General features: G+C 41.2%; 1 protein-coding gene across 1 annotated transcript in view; it reads right to left on the reverse strand.

The window, feature by feature from the left end:
- Positions 1-15: 15 nt before the first annotated feature.
- GABBR2 (gamma-aminobutyric acid type B receptor subunit 2) overlaps positions 16-20,727 on the reverse strand; it is a 492,274-nt gene continuing 471,562 nt past the window's right edge. The window contains exons 16-19 of the mRNA XM_050891519.1: positions 18,751-18,933; positions 16,193-16,322; positions 7,134-7,251; positions 16-482 (exon numbers count right to left, since the gene is read on the reverse strand). Coding sequence (XP_050747476.1) covers positions 317-482; positions 7,134-7,251; positions 16,193-16,322; positions 18,751-18,933 — 597 coding nt within the window. The 3' untranslated portion in view covers positions 16-316. The remainder of the gene's footprint in view (positions 483-7,133; positions 7,252-16,192; positions 16,323-18,750; positions 18,934-20,727) is intronic.

The following is a 20,727-nucleotide window of genomic DNA, read 5'->3' on the forward strand; positions in this document are numbered from 1 at the left end:
TCCTAGTGTCTTTTTTGCAAGATCCTTATTTCCCAGCCTCCTTGTTGCTAGTAGAAATTTGGGAAGAAACATTTTTCAGTGACTTCTACGTGAAGAAATAAAAACTCCATGAATAAGGCTACAGATCAAACTCCTTGTGTCCTTCTCCTTTGCCTTCCCACACGAGTTACATGGGCACTCCTGTGATGACGGCCTCAGCAGTAGTTCCTCTGTGGTAAGAGCCAATGTTATATGTTTGTAGCAGAGTTCTAGGTCAGGTGTTTAGTCCAGTCATTGAGTACTTAAAAGCAGTTCAGGAAGCACTGATGTCCCTTTCCTACAGCCCCGAAACCATTACTCGGAAGGAGGGCGGCACGTGTCTGTGCCGAGGACTGGCACTGGGGCTTACGCACGGACTGGCACAGCTAGCATCAACTCCTCCTATGGATGGCAAGTAGGCATGATGAAGAATGGGCAACTGCAAAGACAGCCGACGCTGTATGCTGTGAGAGAGACAGAGAGAGAGGAGCATTAGCCAAGAGGAAAATGTAACACATTACATGCTTGATACATTTACAGGTTGCTGCAAGGGTATTTTCTGTGCCTGCCGGTGTGATAGAGAGGGTTAATGCCAAGAGCATTACGCTTGCTGCTGTTGAGCAATGCCACTGAGGTGTTATTTCCCCTTGGGGAATTTTTCTGACAGGCTAGACATGACAAAGGAATCTAAGGGTGCGTTCTCAGCATCCCACAACCTTCTGAAATTCCCAGGCATCTTCAGAGTAATTGTTAGACTGCTGATATCGGAAAAAGTTAAGCGTGCAAAGAGGGCATATGGCTTAGCGACCCCCTGCCCCTTGCAAAGTGATCTATTGCATGCAGGGCCCCGGCTAACCGCATAGACATGCACAAGGTCACAGGCTGAGTTTTAAGCCATGCATCACTTAGCACAAGGATGTCAGAATTAAGGATGGCATTTTTGCAACTCCAGCTAAGGCAAACACAGGTGCGTGGAGGGAGGGAGGGAATTCAGACTGACGGCTTTTTCCAAGTAGTTCCTCTTTGCAGTTTAGGTCTGTGCTTTTGAGGTGCTGAATGCTGTCGAGTTCCCACAGTCAGTGCTGTGGGACTGAGGAGTTGGCACTCTAAAAGCAGTCTAACCTACCACCTACACCAAAATTCAGTATTTAGGAACCCAACATCCTGCATCCAATTTTTCAAGCAGATTGACATCATCATAACTGGTGGGGGCTTTGTTTTGGTTGGTTTGTTTGGTTGGGTTTTTTAAAGGGACACTAAACTGTGCTCATAGATAGCCCAACTAACCCCTCTCCGTGGAGAGGACGGTGCCATGGGACACAGGCTCTGCTACCCCCATGCTGTGGGTATACTGGCACCTTATATAAAATCAAAATCCAGTTGAGGTTTTCAGTGATTAAGATGTTATCATACCAGGATTTCTTCTGCGATGAAGACATTCACTCTTGAAACACGGAGGGACTTTTTTAAGATAAGATAGGTGTCAAAGTGACAGAGCTGAACGGAAGACTGGCTTTTTGTTTCCAGAAGAAAAATGCCCATACAAAGCATTGTATCAGTACAACAGAGTTTTAAATTTATATTTCCCTGTTATCTGATATAATGACTGTGTATAGAGAGGCCTTTATATGAAGTGTATGTTTGAAAGCTTGCCTTTGGACAGCCTTTCTGATTCAAACAACATTTCATTTCTTTTTTGCTTTGTGTTAGGAATTGGAGACAGCTACCAACGCATCCATTGCACTGCTCAGGGACCAAGCAGTATAGCTTTCAAATTCAAACAGAAAGAAATGTAATGCTGCTTCTCTTTAGTTTCTTCACTGCAAACTAAGGCTTGTTTATACAGAGATACGGTGAAAATAGTTGTAGTCTGCCTAGCTGGGAAACTCTTTCTCATTTCACTCCCCCCCCAACTCCCTTTAAAAGTTTGATGCAATATTAATCCACAGTGTTGGATCATTGTAGTGCTGGCAATGCATTCCTGGGACTAAACAAAATCCATTCATTGTTATTTTGCTACTGTGCCTGACTCTTTCTGGTGCTATCAATGAAATCATGCCTTGTTCCCAAGGAGTGCAGAGGTGGCATGGTTTGCTGCTTCCATGTGCTGAATCCTTATGAGCCTGACGCTGCCAATTGTCATTCTGTCTCTCATTGCAGGGTCAAACACAGAATTGCCCGCGTTTATTTTCCCACCAGTGGAAATGCTTACTTTGTTCAACTGTTACAGACTTCTCATTAAAGAGCTTTTTGAAGCTATTCCAAGAGAATCCAGTTGCATAATCAAGTGAATGGGATTTTTTTTTCACCCATTTAATTGTTAGCCATACCATGGACAAAGCATGTTTATTTGGCTATGCCAACGGTGGCTGCAGTGGGTGGCAAATTTTGCTTTAACTGTACTTAAAGTTTACTTTCACTTGAAAACTTGGTTCCTAGAATTGGGGCGGAGGACTGTAGCCTGGAAACTCGTGCACAATTAAGAGTTTAGGCAGAACTCTTAGGGGGAAAAACCAAACCAAACAAAAACAGTGACAAAATCCAAACAAACCTGCTATTTTCTCCTTAAGCGAAAGTGAATCTTGTACCTTGCCTCACTCTTTGTATTTTTTTTTTTTTCCCTCCAATATCAGTGGTTTTTCCCTTCCCCCACCCCTGCCACATTTTGTCAATGCTTTTGGGGCAACCAAGGCCAGGCTGGATGGGGCTTTGAGCAACCTGATCTAGTTGAAGATGTCCCTGTTCATTGCAGGGGGATTGGACTAGATGACCTTTAAAGGTCCCTTCCAACCCAAACCATTCTATGATTCTATGAATTTGTTTTGAGTTGTCCATACAATATAGATATGTCAAAGCATATATATGGTCAAGTATATTGGGGAGGGAATGGTTTGTATTAGTGGTTTTAGAATCATAGAATCATAGACAACTGCTGAAGGAGATGGAAAAGAAAGGTGGTGCCACACACAGAGCAGCCACTCATCAGGGTACTGTGTTAGAATAGGGCATATATCCTCAGCTCTGTACAGAAATGCCATTTATTAGGGACAAATAAAATCAAGTAAAAGCTTGACTTCCAATGTCAATGCACAAAGGAACACAATGCAATGCACATGGGACTGCATGATGCTACAAAGGGGGCAGAGACATTTGAAAAATATTTTGGTTCTGCTATAGAAAACCACTGATGAGATCCATTGATAAGTGGGGGGACTGAAACAACTGCTACTACAGTCAAACATTTGAAGATCTGCGGGAGTGTGTAAACTGTGTCTAAGCATTCAGGGATCATTTCAGTCGCTTATTCAGCCCATTAATGTTGATTTTTAGCAACTGCTGGGAAGTTGGAGAAGTTCTAAAAGACTACAATAAAGCAAGACATTGTACTAGCAAGTAAACTAACCATTCTAAATCCACCCTAACGACAGATTTGAGTAGGATCATAGCTAGACTAATATGAACCACAGTCAGTGAAGAAACTGAATGACAGAGGCCTGTTCATGCCGAGGCATATGGCTGTAATGCAATAATCCAGTCATAACCAACTTTTTTTGATGAGAATTTTTGGTTACTAAAATTGACATAACTGGCTCCAGCAGGGTATTTGACTGTCTTTTAAATGCTGCTAAAAGCAGAGCTTTAGCTCAAAAAAAATCAAGCTGGTTTCTATTATAAGGGTTACACAGTCATTAGCTGTTTTGAAGGTTACAAAAATGACCACATACAGGAAACAGTATATCAAAATGGCAGGTTTTAGTGGGTTCCTGCAGAAATCTATCATCACCTTTACTCAGAGATCTGGAAGTCTGTTACATATTGTTGCTGTTAAAATGAGAACAGTATAAATTTTAATGGTGCCAAAACTAATTCACTGAATGTAGGTCACTGATGAGATGGGACAACATGCAGGAATGAAGGTGCACAGAAGAATGTCTTTAAGGGTCATGGAAGATATCCCATTGAAAGTATTCATGTGGCCATTGTGCAGATAAGCTGACTGATGTGATCTTTAGATAAGTAAGTAGAACTGCCTAGCAGGAAAGAGTTGACTTTGTGTGAGAGACACCCCAGCCTACTGGGAAATGAACTAGTATATCTATTCTAAACTGGTTGATGCTGCTCTCTGGACCTGAGATGAACTGGCATGGTGCAGCTTCCATGAATGCAGCTAAGCTCCCCCAAAACAGGGTTTCTGAATTCCAGATTGTGCCTGAGCGTTACCCGGGAGAGCACAAGCTGGTGCAACTGTGCTAGGGAGTATGCTAATAGGCACCATGGAAAATCAAAGTGCAGGGCTTGAGCCTGTGCACCAGCACTGCTTTGCCCACTATAGGAAGTGTTAATTTACACTGTGTAGCCAGTGTGAACCAGAGAGAAAGCAGCCAGCACCACTTTTTGCTCCTCGTGTCTGGTGGTCTGACTGGGTATGGCAAATTTTGCATGGCGCTATGGATAACCTACTGGGTCCTGCCCAGCAGGAAAGGGAGTAAGAGGCAAAGGGAACTGTGAATCATCTATATTCATGCTCTAAGGCTGCTTTACAGTCATACAGACTGCATTTTCCTTAGGTGCAGGGTTCTAAAGCTGAGCCAAGCACAAAACAAATGTTTTTCACATTCTGATTAAGATGATGATACAAACATCACCTCATCAACAAATGTGAAACAACTTCCTGCACTACTGAGCCTGAAGTGTATGTGTACTGCTGTGTCTTCACTTTGGACGCAACTGTAGAATAAAGGATCATACTTGCAGTTAGTCAAATGTAGCACTAGTGGTAAGAAAGAATGAAAAAATCTCAAATCAAACTCTTTTCTGCACTCTACAAGAACTTTCCTACTGCAAGATGCCAGCTTTCCTGAGTGCTGTCAATAACAGGAAGCTGGATTGCTTCTTTTCACTATAGCCACTAAAGAGTTAACATTTCTGCAGGCAAATTATTAACGTCCTCCTTTCATAGGTTTGTGGCAAAGAGGAAATCTTTTTCAGACTGACGACCTTGAGATTTGTGTTCTTGGATAAGAAATAGGTTCAGCAGACTGTGTGACTACCTCTCTATCAGATGCCCTATGTATGCAGTGAAAAAAGAGAAGGCATGAAGTACAGCTGGTGTTTAACTATTATTTTTTTTTTAACAAAAATGATATATTTAATAACCATGGAAGGCCAGAAGTGCTGCCAGACAAGTTGGAAAAAAGCCCATGCGTGCGGCAGGATATTCTTAAAGAGCACAAAGTTTGGAAAGAGGCAATCTCTTGTCAAAGAGGAGGAATCACAAAACCCTAGTCCTGAAGATAGCTACACTTTTCCTCTCTGGCAGGTCCTGAGTGGTGTGGCTCTGGTACCCAAACTGCCAACGAATCCTCAGGGGAGGTATTGACCCTTGGACCTGGCACAGTCACAGCTGTGCAAGTGCTGAATGACACTGTTTTGATTTAACAGGACTTTATTAATTGCTTTCCATAAATGTCAGCGACTGTTCAGATTTGTACTGACCCGCTTTTAAGACCTTTAGGAAATCTCAGTCTTCTCAGCAGTTACCAGTAGCCCAGAGGAAGTTCTGTCATCACCAAATGTTTTTCTTTTTTTTCTGTATTAAATCTGTATTGGGAAAACTCGATTATCTGAGTGTCTGTGTTTTTCTTAGCATCTCTCTTAATGTAAGGGGGCCACGTGCAGATGAGGCTGCATTTACACTACATTATTTCTGACAAACAGTGCTGGAAAAAGACAGACCTCTAATAGCTATGCATTAAAGCACTCTGCTGACCCCATAAAGTCACGAGAGCTTTCTCAGCGAGAGCCCTGCTTTTGTGAAATAACCAGATATTTCAGCTACTGGGGGCTTTTTTTGGTGCGTGCGTGCGTGCGTGCGTGTGTGTGTGTGTGTGTGTGTGTATTAGCTCCTGTGCAGGTTAGGGTTGGGGTTTTTTTTGAGTGCAAGGACAGAGTTAGAAATCCACGTGTTTTCCTGCACCAGGTAGTACAAGGCAGTAACTGCTATCTGAAATCAGGTTTGCTGTCACTGATGTAACATGTGACTCAGTCTAGTAATTTGTTTAATTTATTCTGTTTTTAAATAAGCTTTTAAGTTGCCCATGTACAAAACAGGAGTCTGACAGCTATTAGCTCAGATCCTGATGAAGTGGTGCCCGTGTAACTAGGCTGCTGTGGGGAAATGGCTGATCCAGGGACAAACGAGCATGGTGCTTCCCTGAGCTCTGACCCACAGCAGGCTCTGCTGAGCTGGTAGGGGGTAGTACCTGAGTTTATTGTATAGGTTCCCGGAGGCAAAAGCTGATATCATAAAACTCTTTCCCCTCCATGAATCTAGCAAGTGCTGTGTGCCACCCTTTCCTTGTAGCCGCAGCATTGTTTCTAAGGGAGACTACTTGGTGCAGGCTTTCCTATGCCAAAACTCAGGTCCAGCTGCTATGGCAACGTTGAAAAGCCCTCAGACTGTTTTTATTTCTCAGCTAGCTTAAGATCGAAAGAGAACAAAATGGCTATGTACACCATGAACCCCTCTGGGTGGTGTGTGGAAGGACTTGGACTTTTGACAATAGTCATAACACGTGTGTGCACATATGTACATCCTCTTCTCTCCTTAATATACATTGGTGGTTGGGCACAGCTTGTCCTGTAACTCTCTACAGAAACTTTAGACATCATGTTATGGATGTTTCTGAAAAGAGAAAAGAAGTGCGTTGGTTTGCCTTTGGGGCGCCTCAGGATCTAGTGCCCCTGATATCCTCTAAATTTGGTGGGGATGGTGAGCTGGTGGCAGGGAGGCATCACAGTACAATGTTGCTGCCCACTGGTGCTTCAGGAGGTGCCATTCACATCTGCTGCTGCTGATGGTCCAGGCTCTCTCTGTAGCTGGGGCTGGCTAAAAGGGTTTACAGTGAAGGTCTTCCCATAAAAATGCATGAAAGAGAAATATTGGTTTCGATGAAATGTAATAATTTAAATTAACATCTTATTAGCAAGGCATCTGGTGTCCAGGATGGAATTTATGGCTAAAGCAGTAGAAAGTGTGCGCACCCAAGCACATGCATACCCGAGAGAGCAAGGGGTGCCTCTTTCTGTACCAGTATGTAATGGTGTATACTTACTGTTCTGGAGAGTTGATGTCTTCTATAGGGTCTTTGCTTGTTCTGGAAGGGTCTGATGAGCCCCATTGTGCTGGTGGATTTTGATCAAGATGATTTTTCAAAATGGCTTTCTCACCATCTGGATGGACAACACATTTAATTTTACTTTACTGTGACCAAGTGACCATTTTTAAACTGTTTCATTTTAAAATTTCCCAGATGTTCATAATGCCACAAAGTAAACTCTTTCTGCCTATATTCCAATATAGTCTCAGGTTTCCCTGTGAGTCTTTGGTACTCTTATGCTTTTCATGATATGCTTCTTCATAGGAACTGCCATGAAGAAACAGAAAAAGGACAAAACCTCTTTTATCCTTCCTTTGCTTCCCCCCCACCTTTAAAAAAACCCCACAAACCAAACCTTGTTGCCCACTTCTATGTAGCCCTATCATCCTCTCTCACACAGTCTTAGGCTGTGTAAAAAAATAATGTAACTGCATCATCATATTATCTTGCACTCAAAAATTGTTACCTTTTCATATGAAAAAACCCTCTTATTTAAGTCTTTTCCTAGAAAAACTATAACCTCATTGATATATAAAACCTTGGTACTCTTGCAATGACATAGGCAATTAAGTGCCGTCATTTAACTATATCTGCTATCATTTAGCACGGAAATATGATTCATATCAGTTGCACTGGTGCATAGGCTGTCTGCAGGAAGGACAGCTAATGATTTCATTAAGCTTTCTCCTGCCATTCTCTTTTCTGCATAGTGATAACAGAGAAGATCATCATTTTCCCTGTAGGTAGCTTCACTTGATTCCCCTGGGTGTCCCGGGAGTCCCTGGCTGGCTGTGCTGAAGCCTGTGGCATCAGTCCCCCTGAGAAACGTGGACAAAAACACAGCCATTTTAATAAGGCTGTCTTCGCCAGGGATCTTTTCTGTTCCTGCCTGCTTTTCCAAAGTCTCCTACTGTGTTAAGCCAAATAAAGTCACATGGAAAACATCTGAGTAATGAGGACAGTGCACAGTTTTCATAAATAATTGCAGAGCAGCTCCAAATCCATCACCAGCAGTTGTTTGCCACACATACAGAGAAACAGTGATTGCTGCAGGCATTAAGGCAGCATGGAAGAGGACTCGAAGGTAAATTCTTGAAAAGGACACTGGAGGATTTGAATGTAAAAATGGGTATGAGGGGGGAAAGCAGGAAAATAGTGAAGAGAAAATGAAAATAGCATGAAAAACCCAGTGCCTATTGAAGGCTTAAGCTGCTTTTCTGTTCTACTAATGTTTGGAAGCCCCAAATAATGTTCAGGTCCCAGCGTGCTAGGAATATATATGTTATCGACGAGCACTGGTGGGACAAAGCAAGCAGCAGAAACAAAGAGTGAGGAAAGAAGCTGGAAGCAGAAATAGGAATGTTTTGAGGGCAAACTCCAACATGTGTAATTGCCCTCCCAGCGCGGTCATCCCTGGCACTATTTTGTAGCATTCACTTTCTGCTGTGAAAAATCTAACAAGCAACTTGGAAAGAAGTTAATAGGTCAGGATGTAAAAATGTGCATACATGGAGATCGCTACAGCTCAGAAGAGCAGGAGAGAAGATTTTTCACTTATGTTGCGTGGAAGAGAAGGCTCTGGGTAAGAAAGGAGGCAACGAGAAGACATGAAGCTGCTTCTGTTGGGGCAAGAAAATATCAGTAAAAGAGAGCTAAGGAATTCAGTTGTAGCAAGAAGAGTGCTTAAAAGGAAGATACGACAGGATTCAGTGATGGTTTAGATGTGAAGGGAGGACAGCAAAGAGTCAAATCTGACAGTGGCTAAGATAAGCAATGAAGTCTATCATCTCGGGGCACCCTAAAGTTTGCTGGTGTGGCATTTGCTGTCACAAGAGTTCAGTTTTTATTTTCCATATATCGCATTTCTATGTATATTGAGCTTGACATTTGCATAAAAGCCTTGTGATGTCTACAAACAGACATGTAGGAAAGAACACTTTTTACTTCCGTGATTAAAACCAACATTCAATCCTGAGCTGATCTAAGATGACAATGAAAACTGCTGGCTTTATGATATAGACCAAAGTTAAAATTTGAGTAATCCTTGTAATTAGGGATGGAAAAGGTCTAGTATTTAACTATTTTAGGGTTCCAACTCCTTTGGCCAAGATAAGCAATTTAACGTTTTACAAAGCCACTGAAGATACAATTCTTCATCAGTTGGCTGGAATATGCAACTGTTGGGCTTCGGGAGTATGTGATTTCATATATTAATCTGTGTTGTATGCCCCTAAAGGGATTTCTCGTGCTTTCAGTTGTGCTGAGAGAGAGAGAGAGAGAGAAGGAGGTGGTCCCTGTCAAAAAGGTGGAGGATTTAGTTTAAAGTAGAGCAGAAATCATATATTCTCAGCCTACTCACCCCTCAACACCAACTGTCCATATATCACTGTATGTTATTCTTAATAGACCCTTTTCTACCACTCTTGCAGATGACTCTCTCTTAATACACTGCATAAATTTCTGTATACAAGGTTACCATATGCAAATTTTAATGTATATGTACAAAATACAGACAAAATCCACATAAAACTGCCACAATGTTGAGATTTTTTTCTTTTTCCTTTGCTTCTTTCAAAATACAAAAAAGTTGGGTAATTCTTATTTTTTAAGCTTTTTGGGAGAGGAGTTGTTAGATTTTAATTCTGCAGCTATGGAAACTAGAATATCTTTCTTTTTTCTTTTTTTTTTTTTTTAAATTTACCTTTCATTTAAATAATGAAGAGAAAGATTCTCACTTAGTCATATGCTTCCAGGAGCTGGAGCTTAAAGAAAAAACACTATTACCATATGCACTTAAAAAACTTAAGGATGGAGGAAACATTTCATATACATGAACAACTGAAAGAAAATGAATTAAGGGTAACGGTAAACATTTGAGTTCCCAGTTTCCCCTGGAAAGTATAGCACTGCTTTTAGTACTTCCCCATGTTCTCTTCCTCTGTCCATCAAGTATGCCACTTGAAAAATGCCCTTCATTCTCAGGGTACTGTCTGCCACTGCAGATACTACTGAATAAGTTGCACTGGGATGATCTAACTACCTTCAAAATTGAATTTACATTAGCCAGAAGCACTTTCTAAGTAATTTTCACCTTCGTAGACCTCAAACTGGAACTCAGAAGTCTGGATAAGTGATGCCTGAGCACTTTACATTTAGAAAACCGTCGGGAAAAAAGACAAATAGATCTCAAGGGCCTCGCATGGCACTCACTGATGGGTTCATTAGAAAACAAAACCTGCTGCCCAGTTGTCGGTGAGAGCTAGAAGGCTTTAGCTCAGGACCTTTGCCTACCTGCAGCAGAGAAACAACTTCCAATTACAAAGCTCTGAGCTGCAAGAGCACATTCGATGCTGGCTGCGGAGAGGCTCAGCGAGGAGGTCACTGCTCCCAGCTGCTCGCCTCTCCCTCTGCCAGGGGTGACGCTCACTTCAGACCTGCCATACGTATAATCACTCCGCAGCCTGCTGCTGTCAAAATTACCTGGGCTGGCTTAAGTGCGTCGTGCATTTTAATGACTCCTGTTCAGCTGCAGGCAGAAAACACCAGGTGACTGCCACTGCTGCAATTTCTTCCAAGATTTTAGAAACTGTATTTCTTTAACTAGAAGCTTGTTTTGTCGACGTTTGTACACTGCAGCTTTATTGAACATCTTCATCTTTACGCTTTAGTGGCAATATTCCTCCGATGGCTTACAACTAGATGCAGAACCACTCTTCAACTCCACTGTTGTTTTCTCTTTGCTAGAAAGCATATTTTATGCTCCACAAAGAAGCAAGTGTGGTTTAATAATGACTTATTAGAGCTGGCAGAGATAACCTTGCTGATTTACTAAAGAACTCTGGAAACTTTAAAGCTAAAAGTACATTTTTAAAATCTGCTCTAATTTTTCACACTTGTGTTGTTTGGACCATGAAACAAGACTAGCCAGTTTCTGCTTTTTATGTGAACAGGATGAAAAGAAAGTAAAATGAAGGGAAAAATTAAAATGATCATATCGTCTGCTGGGTATATCGGAAAAAGTTCTCCTGAACTAAGCTCATAGCACCAGGCAGTCTAAAACATGACTTCTGATAGTTATGTTTTGAAAGGAAGATTTTTTTTTTAAGAAAAGCCAGCAAGGTTCTCCTCTGATTTATACTACTTCAAATCAGAAGAAACTCCTTTTACTACAGATTTATTTCTGTGCAAGGAAGGGCAGGCACTGAACCTCCGGCAGTTTGGTCTCCCTGTTGAAATAGAAACAAGCTGCAATTTGAGGATGGGAATCCATTTTCTGGGCTTCACAGAAACTAGTATACATATCTTTATATATCTCTATATACAAAGGATATAATGAACTATATCCTTTCTTTAAAACAGCATTCCTTTAAAGTCTTGTACACCTATTTCTGAAAGCCTTTCCTTTGAATCTGTGGTTTCAATCTCAAGCTTAATGCTTGACTCACACTAACTTCATAGAAGTAATATTTCCCCCTCTATCACAGATGAACTCTGTTTTGCTTCGCATTTACAAGCAACGTGCCTTTGAAATCTGTTTTTCTTTGAGCTGCTTTTACATGGGGAAAAACTAACACTAGGAAACATTGGAGTGGGGTTACAACTGACAGTATGTAGGCATATCTGACATGCAAATGAATGCTCCCAGTCCATTTACAGCAATGAGTAAAGACTGTTTTCTGGCTCAAAACAGAAAAGGCTTTCTGAGCAAGCTAGGGTGCCTGCAAAAAGGGTTTGTTCATAAGTGGGTACTATTGCAAGGCTGTCTCTTGCTTCTTATGTACTTTCCATAGGATGGCTGTCATTCTTTAATTTCCCTAATACGCTACTCTGAAAGGTACTGGCACAGGTAGAAATAAATTGAGATTCTCCTACAGGATTTCTTCTGAGCTTGGCTTTATATGAAACTCTTGCAATCTATGAATCATTCATGCAGAAATGATTTCATGTAATAAAATGTCAAATAGAAGTCAAATAGAGTAAGATTGTAAGATTCCAAACGTAGCAAAATTAGCCAGCCGCCCCAAACCACATAGTATCTTCCCTCTGTATTTTTCTCCTCAGTAACTTTTATCTCTGCAGGAACTTGCATGGTAGAAATAACTTCTACCTTCACGAAGCCTCTCCTGTTTCTGGCACACCATCTACATGGGTGCAGGGAGCCCTTTTGGGAAGCTCTGGTTTGTGCCTGTGCCAGTGTATTTCTTCCCTGGAGCTGTGCGGCACAACCTTCCTCTTTACACAGCATCACAGTTACAAGCATTTGTCCTCCTTTTTCCAAATGTCAGCCTGGAAAACTCAGCCGTGTCTCCAAGCTTGGCTCTCCTTGCTGAACGGCACTGCCAGTTACAGGAACTGCCCGAGCCAAGCGTTGGTCTCACCCATCAGCCCATCCCTGCCTCAAACCCAGGCTGTAATGCAGCTCTGCTGCTCCAGCAAGGCGACCAGATCCCACAAATGCCGAGGGAGAAGATAACGTTCCGCTGTGTGCACAGAGACGAGGTCGCTAGCAGACACGGTGACTCAAAATCATCTGAGGAATGTATCAAGTGAAGTTAAGGGGATGCCCTTTTAAATTCAACCGGAGAAGCTGTTTGAGGTCCCAGAGCTGCAGTCCATGGAGCACACTGAGAACTGCTTGACCAGACAAAGCTATCTAGCAGCGCAGACAAAAGCCTGCATTAAAAAAAAGCAATCAAACCATAAACTACAAACCACATTTCCTAATTGCTTTTCTTACATAGCCAATTGCTGTAGGTGTCTCAGGGACATTACGCGTTTGTGAACAGGAGATGAGTGTCTTGGATAATATCTCTCTTTAAATGAGACGTACTGAATTGAAATGTGCTGTAAAGAAGGAGTTCCCATGCCAGCAAGGAGCTCCTGGGCTATACCAGGAGCTGTTGCTGTTAATAACTAACCAGGAACTCCAAAGTTATGAAACTTTGCCTGAGGTCAGGCAGTTATGGGAGTGCACAGCTGTGTCTATCTATTTTGGCTAAACTAATTTAACTTTTGTATCCTAAATCCATATTTGATGTAAATGAGGGTGGTGGGGAAGGAAGGGAAGAATCAAATAACCTCCTTTGGCACTTGGCTATAGGAGTTAGGAATTTTAACTCTAGGCAATTTTTACAGATCAGAAACCTACTGAAGTGTACTATGACATTAAAGTTTGATTAGGACTTGTTCGAGATGTATTGCATAAGTCCTGTGTTATTATCTGTTCTCTGAAGTGCGGTGCCCTGAATTTGTGTAAGCAATAGCAACGGGGATACACTACATGGCATTCTCTATGTGAACTCCTTCAGAACAGCAAGGTATTTTATAAAGAAGATTGACATAGGATTCAGCCATGTCCACAATGCAAATGTGGCAAATGATGTGCTATGATTTTTAGCTCCAAGTCAGCTGCTATTTTTAGCATCTCTCTTCTCTGTCCTACTCCCTCTTTCTCAGCTCACATTTTTTACAAGGTCCAAGGTAGGCACAAACCTTGTCATCACCTTAAAACCAACATTGGACTGGCTTCCCCAGTTGCACGGTGGAGGTGAGAGACATGGTCACTTCTAAGCCATGCTAATAAATTATTTACAATTCCAAAGCTTCTCTCACGTACCATCAGGGACGCATAATTTCAAGGTTCTATACTTTCATTTACAGAAAGTTACATGAATAATACATAGCTACAGAAAGCATAGTTATGTCAGTCAGAGTTAGCTTTCCTGTAGCTGTAAGGGCCAGAATTTCTTTAAGTACCATTTAAGTGATGTCTGTTTGCATCTGCACAGAAGCAGCAGTGACTCAACAGCATGAATTCTCCAAAGCCTTGTTATTTTGATTGGAATGGCAAATTTAAATTAAGCACATAGGTTGACTATTGGGAAAAGATGCAGTGAGAGAAATAGAGAGGGGATTCAGACATGTAGCTAAGGGACAGGGAAATGGGGAAAGAGAGAAAACAAGAGGCAGAAGAAAAGGAAATGGAGGGACAGAAAAAGACTAACAAGGGTTGTTGAATATGGTGGCTCAGAGCCTGGAAGTATGAATATTTGATGTCACTTGAGTCAGGATCAGGATACTCCATAATACTCATGCTTCGGGCATTCGCCACCAGGTGTGGGACCAAGCTTCAAACACCTGCTGCAAATTGGGACCCAGGTCTTCCTCATTCCCAGGTGAATGGATGCTCTAACCTATCCAATATAAAGATGGCCAAGGGAAAACATCCTTCCCCTCCTCCCTTTTTTGTGGAGGTTTATGTGGTAGGTCTGTTCAGAAAACTGTGTCCAGCAACTTCAGCATGTGGAAGAATATCTACCCTGTAAATCCCGATAATACATAGTTCCAAGCTACTCTGTACATAAAGGCTCTGTACTTACAGGTGATTTTAAATACGTACCCTGCAGCAGAAACATAGAAGTTGGGGAACTGTACTGGGAGAAAATTAGGAACACAGACAATCTTGGATGCTGCTGCTTAAAGCAGCAGTTAGGCATCAATGTCTTTTGTAGATATAGCCACAAGTAAGTGCAGAAAGGTTATATTTTCTCCTTGATTTCTTTGCCAGCATCCTACTGCTAATGGAGTGCAACCTGCTGTGGGAAGCATCCCATCCTAAATTTATACCCAGCATATCTCTTGAGAATCATTTTTATTTCTCATACCCAAACTCAGATGGGCATTTGGCACAATGTAATGTATCTTTTCTGCTTGAAATATTATTCATGATTTATCATTTTTCCTGGAGCATCTGACATGAGTGGAACATTCTATGTGTTCCTTTCAAACACTTGGTAAAACTGCCTCATCCCACTCACTGATGTTAGTTCTTGCTGCTGATCTCAGCCCAATAATCACACGCCTCCAGCAGCTATTTACATTTTCCTTTTCCTCCTTTCCCCCCTTCTGTTTGTTAATTTTAAAAAGGACACTGGGAACTCTATGGAGCTCTTCCTTATTTTTTTGCCACAAGTTACACAACCAAGTGTATATCCAGGCTAAAACAAAAGACACATGAAAAAGTAACCTTATCCAACCAAAATTTCAATATACTTCAAAAGCATATATGAACTGCTGCTGTTGTTCTAAAATTATTCTTCAACAACTATATTTACAGGAGTAGCTTCTGTTCCACTTAACCAAGCTTATGCTGCCACATCAATAGGAAGCCTGAGCCTAGCATTGCAACAAACATGCAAGTCTACGGCTTCCCAACAACAGGGCAAATAGTTTTTCACATACTATAGTAATATTCAGCTGTACAAAGTCATTTGCCAAAAGTCACAAAGTAGATCCATTCTAGAGTCAGAAATGGAAGCTGGGTGTCCTGGCTTCCTCTTTATTGCACTATGCACCAGATCTTATTGCTTCCCAAAAGCGAAATAGCTTTAATGGAAGCAATTCTTTCGCATGTATTTCTTCAGGGAGCGATGCAAGAGACACAGTAGAAACAACTTAGGAATATTACAGTCATCATGAAATCCTTTTTTATCAGTTTCTAGGGAAGAATTTTCATACATGAGTGCCTTCAATGCTACATTTAGAGTCCAAATCAGCACTGAAATATTTACATGCTTCTCTTCTACATGCTTGATAGCAGTGTCCAAAAGCAGGATTTGAACGTCCTACTCAGATGAGCACATATTAAACTGGGCTTCCTACTGCTGAAGGCTGGCACAAGTAACTCTCACAAGATCTGAAACACTCTGTGACTTTCCTCCCTCCATGCAGCACAGAAAACTTGACTTCAGAACACAAGTACGCTTTCAAAAGTTTCCCACTTTACCATGTATGTTATAGACACAGGGCATACAATAGAAGACATACATACAGAGAAATAACTACTCAGTGGGTACCATATAGCTTATTATGTGAATCTGCATGCTTTCTGTAATGCAACCAAAATATTTAAAGCTCTGTCTTACCAAGGTCTGAGTGCTCTGGAACCAGTCCAATGAGATTGCTATTCAAAATCTTGGTGGGTTAAGCTACTAATGGATTTTACTAACTCTCACCTTTGCTGTCTGTAAAGTTCCGTATACTAAGGATGTCATTAAGATCCTGATAGTGGTTCTGCTTAATGTATGTTGTTTTCTCAGGAGTGTCCTGAAGCTGCATTGTGACCTCTTCCAAGTCTTTGTCCAGCTGCAAAACAGAAAGAGTATGAATCCCTAAAAATTCAAGAGTCATTGCTTCAGGTATCTGCAGTAACTGCATAGCTTTCTATAATTAGACTAGAAGGCAGGTGGTAATGCAATCGCCACACCGTGCCAAATACAGTTTTCTTATAGCACTACGACACTACCTTTGAAGATCATGCTACCAGTAACAAACCACGTTCAGCTGTGATATTGCACACAGGGTATATGAGAAGAATAAGCTTTAGTAGTTGACAGTTTAAGCAATTCAGATGTACTGTGAAATGAGAAAGAAATGGGCATTAGAAAGCCCCATCTGAAAACCTCTCAACTATTTATTATTTATGTGTACAAATGTGGCATACATAGCTATAACCGCCTTGTTGAGTCAATCAAATTATCGAACTTACAGGAGAATATAAGTAAACTATGGCATCAGGGGCATGTCCACCCATGTGAGTGACTGCAGTCAACTCTACCAGGAATGTTTTGTTTTCCTAAAGATTATTTTTACCTTTCTTAGAGCAACAGACTCCTGTTAGACTTTTTGTTTCTGTCTCTGTGTGTGTGAAATTTCAAAGAAAATCCAAGTCACAGTTTTTAGTTTTTGGGCTGAGAACACTCTATAGTGATTTGAAAATAACCCCTGTGTTTTATATCTTTTGTGTCTTAAACTGTGTAATCTGATAGCTAGCACTAAACTGCCGTTGCAAGCATAACTTTCCAAGAGGGAAAAAAATGGAAATAAGAGGAGGGGGAAGAAACAAAAATCCCAGTCCTCTCTCTCCCCAAAAGCATCCTTTAAGACTAGAAAGAGAGGGAGAGGGAGAGAAGCACAGATGTTTTCTGACTGGAAGAGCCACAGCACAAATGCTGGGTTGGTACACCCCTAGCTTTTAGCACTGAGCTGAACACAGGGTGCTCTCCCCAGAGGCTAACTTGTATTCAGTTGGCTACAGCCCCAGTAGAATATAACCAGATACAACCATCTTAATGGTGACCTGGGATGCTCTCTGTGAACAGTTGTCCAGGATGCGGTGTCCAGAGTATGTCTCACTCATTACTGGCTTAACTGAATTTTAAAAGTGGTGAATTTAGATTTACATTGTTCCCTTATAGAACTAGGACATAGCAACTCAAGGTAGATATAAGCCAGAGGTGTAGCTGCTAGCCACAGTAGGGCATGCTCCAAATCCCCTTGACAATGAAACTCTTATTTGGACCTACTGGTTCTGGGTATTTAATTTAATCTGTTTAAGCAAAGTCTAAAAAGATCAGCAGGGCCCTGCGTGCACTAATATGGCTCAATTGCCCTGACCAGCCCTACTTGTGATCACCGTCATGAGCTTTGCAAGGCACAGGCTGAGATCTCGTGAGTTAGGAGGCTTAGCAGAAAAAACTACAGTAGGATAAAGAAACTGAAATAGCCAGTAGCCAGCTGAGCCTTCATTAAAAATTGCAAGGCTCTCACATGAAAGTGATCTGGCAAAGCTGAACTAAATTTCTTTAACAAGGCAGAGATAACTTTCGCTTGTGGATCCTTTGGTAGTCTGAGCAAACACCTTTTGGTTACCTAGGCAATTGTCGTTAGTTAAGATCTGGATGAAGAAGTAATGGTTGCAATAAAATACCTTTTCTTCAAGGTATAAGAATACTTCACAGACTAGGCAAGAACAGGTTAATTTTTTGTAAGATATAGATCAGTTATGGTTATCCTGTCTCACAAAATGGGCAGTCTTCAAGGCTGATTTGTCATCATTTGAGGTCTACTGAGCAAGGATGGACATAATTGAAAATATACATGTTATAGCTGTAATGGGATTCATGCATTCCATGTACTTAGCCTTTCTCTCAGTAGAGACTGAAGAAACCTCACGGCCTTTGTGCCAAAAGGGTCAGCTTACATGATCGTAAAGGTCTTTTCTACCTTAAGAAAATATGTAATTCTCTTTCATGGCAGATGTAAAAAACTGTCTAGCAAGTTTTTGAGCAAACTCTCAGAGAGGTTGAGAAATAACAGCAACAGCAGTCTCTGAACTCAGCCATAAACAGGAACAAAGATAGCTCTTAAGTGCCCCTGGGGCTGCGGGTCTCTGTTATGCTTGCATGTAAAGGTCGGGCTTCTAGAGCTATTGCTCTATGGTGCTCAGCAGGTCCATGTGAAGCAGCAGGGTAATTTGCCTGTTACAAATAAATAGGGGAAGTTTCATTTTAATTTCCTAAGGCACATTTTCATTTTATCACACCTGCTAAGTATTCGCTGTATTAATTAGCTATTCATATAAATCATCTGTTTCCTATTATTTTAGTGTTTTTCCATGGGGAAAGCTAATTTTTTCCTCTAAAAAGTAGTCAACGTTTAAGCAGATTACAGAATTGCAACAAAAAATTAAAAAAAAAAAAATTGCCTAGGCAGTATGTACAATAAACAATACCTCTGTAATTTTCATTCTCAAGCGGTGGTTCTCTGACTGCAATCCTTCTAGTCGAGATGTGCTGGCCTGATTGACGCTGGTGACTGATGTTGATGTTTTTGAATCTTCTTTCTTTTGATTTTGAGTGAACTGAAATCGTCTGTTCTGTGTGGCTGCATCTGGATTTGTCTTCAGTGTGATGAGCTGAAAGGTTTAAAAGTCTTAAGAAATCCTGTCCACGGTTTTATTTTTGCAGCTATTTCTTTTGTATCTCAAAATATTGAAAGGCAAACCAAGAGTTCCTTTCTGACTTTCAAGTACAAAATTCTGGAAAGTGAGCTCTGCTTGCCATGTGCAGTACTTGAGATGATTTCTGAATAACTTTACAGAATAGATTGAACCAAAATGATTTTGCAAAGGGAATTGTTCAAAAAAATTAGGAAAAACTCATTTAAAATATATTTAACTGGATTTTAATTATGTTAAAAATATATTTTAATATTTCATCAAACACATTTTTCTCCGTCATTGATATCTTTATACTTTCAAATGATATATTCGTTCTTTAAGAAAAAAAACAACCCACCAAGCCCTTCTCTTCCCAAGAACAGTTTCATCTGAATTTTCTCCTTTCCTACTGTTACAAGTAACACTCAAGCAGAGAGAGGCATGAAGCAGGAGTATTAACAGAAAGAACTCATGGGAGATTGCAGTCTGGAGATAACAGAAACTTAATTAGGTTTTAGTGACCCAAAATAAACCAAATCTGTTCAAATAAATTAAATAAGCCACTTAAAAAAAGGTTAACCTTAAACATATTTAATTTAAGCAAATATAAGTAAGATTTAACACTCAGTGACAACGTGAAAATATCACCTCGACATGAGGAGAGAAAGCTACTAGCTGTTTGGCAAGGGGGAGAGAGCTTCTCAGATTACTCTAGAGAATACAGAATTTATGATTACTTGCCAAGCAGCATACAAATATATTTGTATACAGACAAAGCTGAAGGAGCTCCCTGCCCCGAAAGCATAGGCACGGCATCATAAATCCAAAGGCGTTGAGTTGTCTGAAAAGAGAGAAGGGGCAATCATTTTGTAAGCACAGCACAGCCAGGTTTTGTGGTATAGCCTTATTTTGGAATTGGTTCCTCTTGTTCTTCAGAGCATGAAACTGTTCTGCAGCTGTGGTGGCATGAAATAAGGACCCAACTTCTGATAGAGAGAGATCTGACTGACCAGATACTGAAGCACTTGATCCCTGGCATGTAGTTACAGACCAAGTCTGCAGATCGGGACAATGCTTGAAGAAAATAAATTTCCTTTTTCAGGTGATAAAGGAGATGGAGACGGCTGAGGTACTCAATGCCACCTTCACCTTAGTCTTTACTGGTAAAACTTGCCTTCAGAAATCCCAGACCCCTAAGACCGCTAAAGCAATTGAACACAACAAGTTCATGCAACCTGATGAGGTGTATCGCTGAGGACTAAGGGAGCTGGCTGATGTCATTGCGAGGCCACTCCCAATTACCTTTGGAAGGTGATGTTGATTGGGAGAGGTTCCTGAGGACTGGGAGAAAGGAAATGTCACAGTTGTGTTCAAGAGAGGTGAAAAGGAGGACCTGGGGAAACACTGCCTGATTACCTTCACCTCAGTCTATGGAAGGTGCTACAGCAAATCCTCCTGGGAACCATTTCCAAACATACTAAGAACAAGAAGGTGATTAGAAGCAGTCATCATTGATTTAGGAAGGGGAAATCCTGCCTGACCAACCTGATAGCTTTCTTCAGTGAGATGTCTGGGCTGGTAGATGAGGGGAGAGAGTTATTTTTCTTGACTTAAGCAAAGATTTCAACACTGTCTCCCGTAACGTCCTCACAGTCAAAGTGATGAAGTAGTGACTAGGTAAGTAAGTGGCCAGTGAGGTGGACTGAAAACTGGCTGAACTGACAGGCTCAAAGGATTATGGAAGCCAGTCACTAGTCCCGTACCTCAGGG

The sequence above is a fragment of the Gymnogyps californianus genome, chromosome 2 (assembly GCF_018139145.2).
Source record: "Gymnogyps californianus isolate 813 chromosome 2, ASM1813914v2, whole genome shotgun sequence".
NCBI classification, from domain to species: Eukaryota; Metazoa; Chordata; class Aves; order Accipitriformes; family Cathartidae; genus Gymnogyps; species Gymnogyps californianus.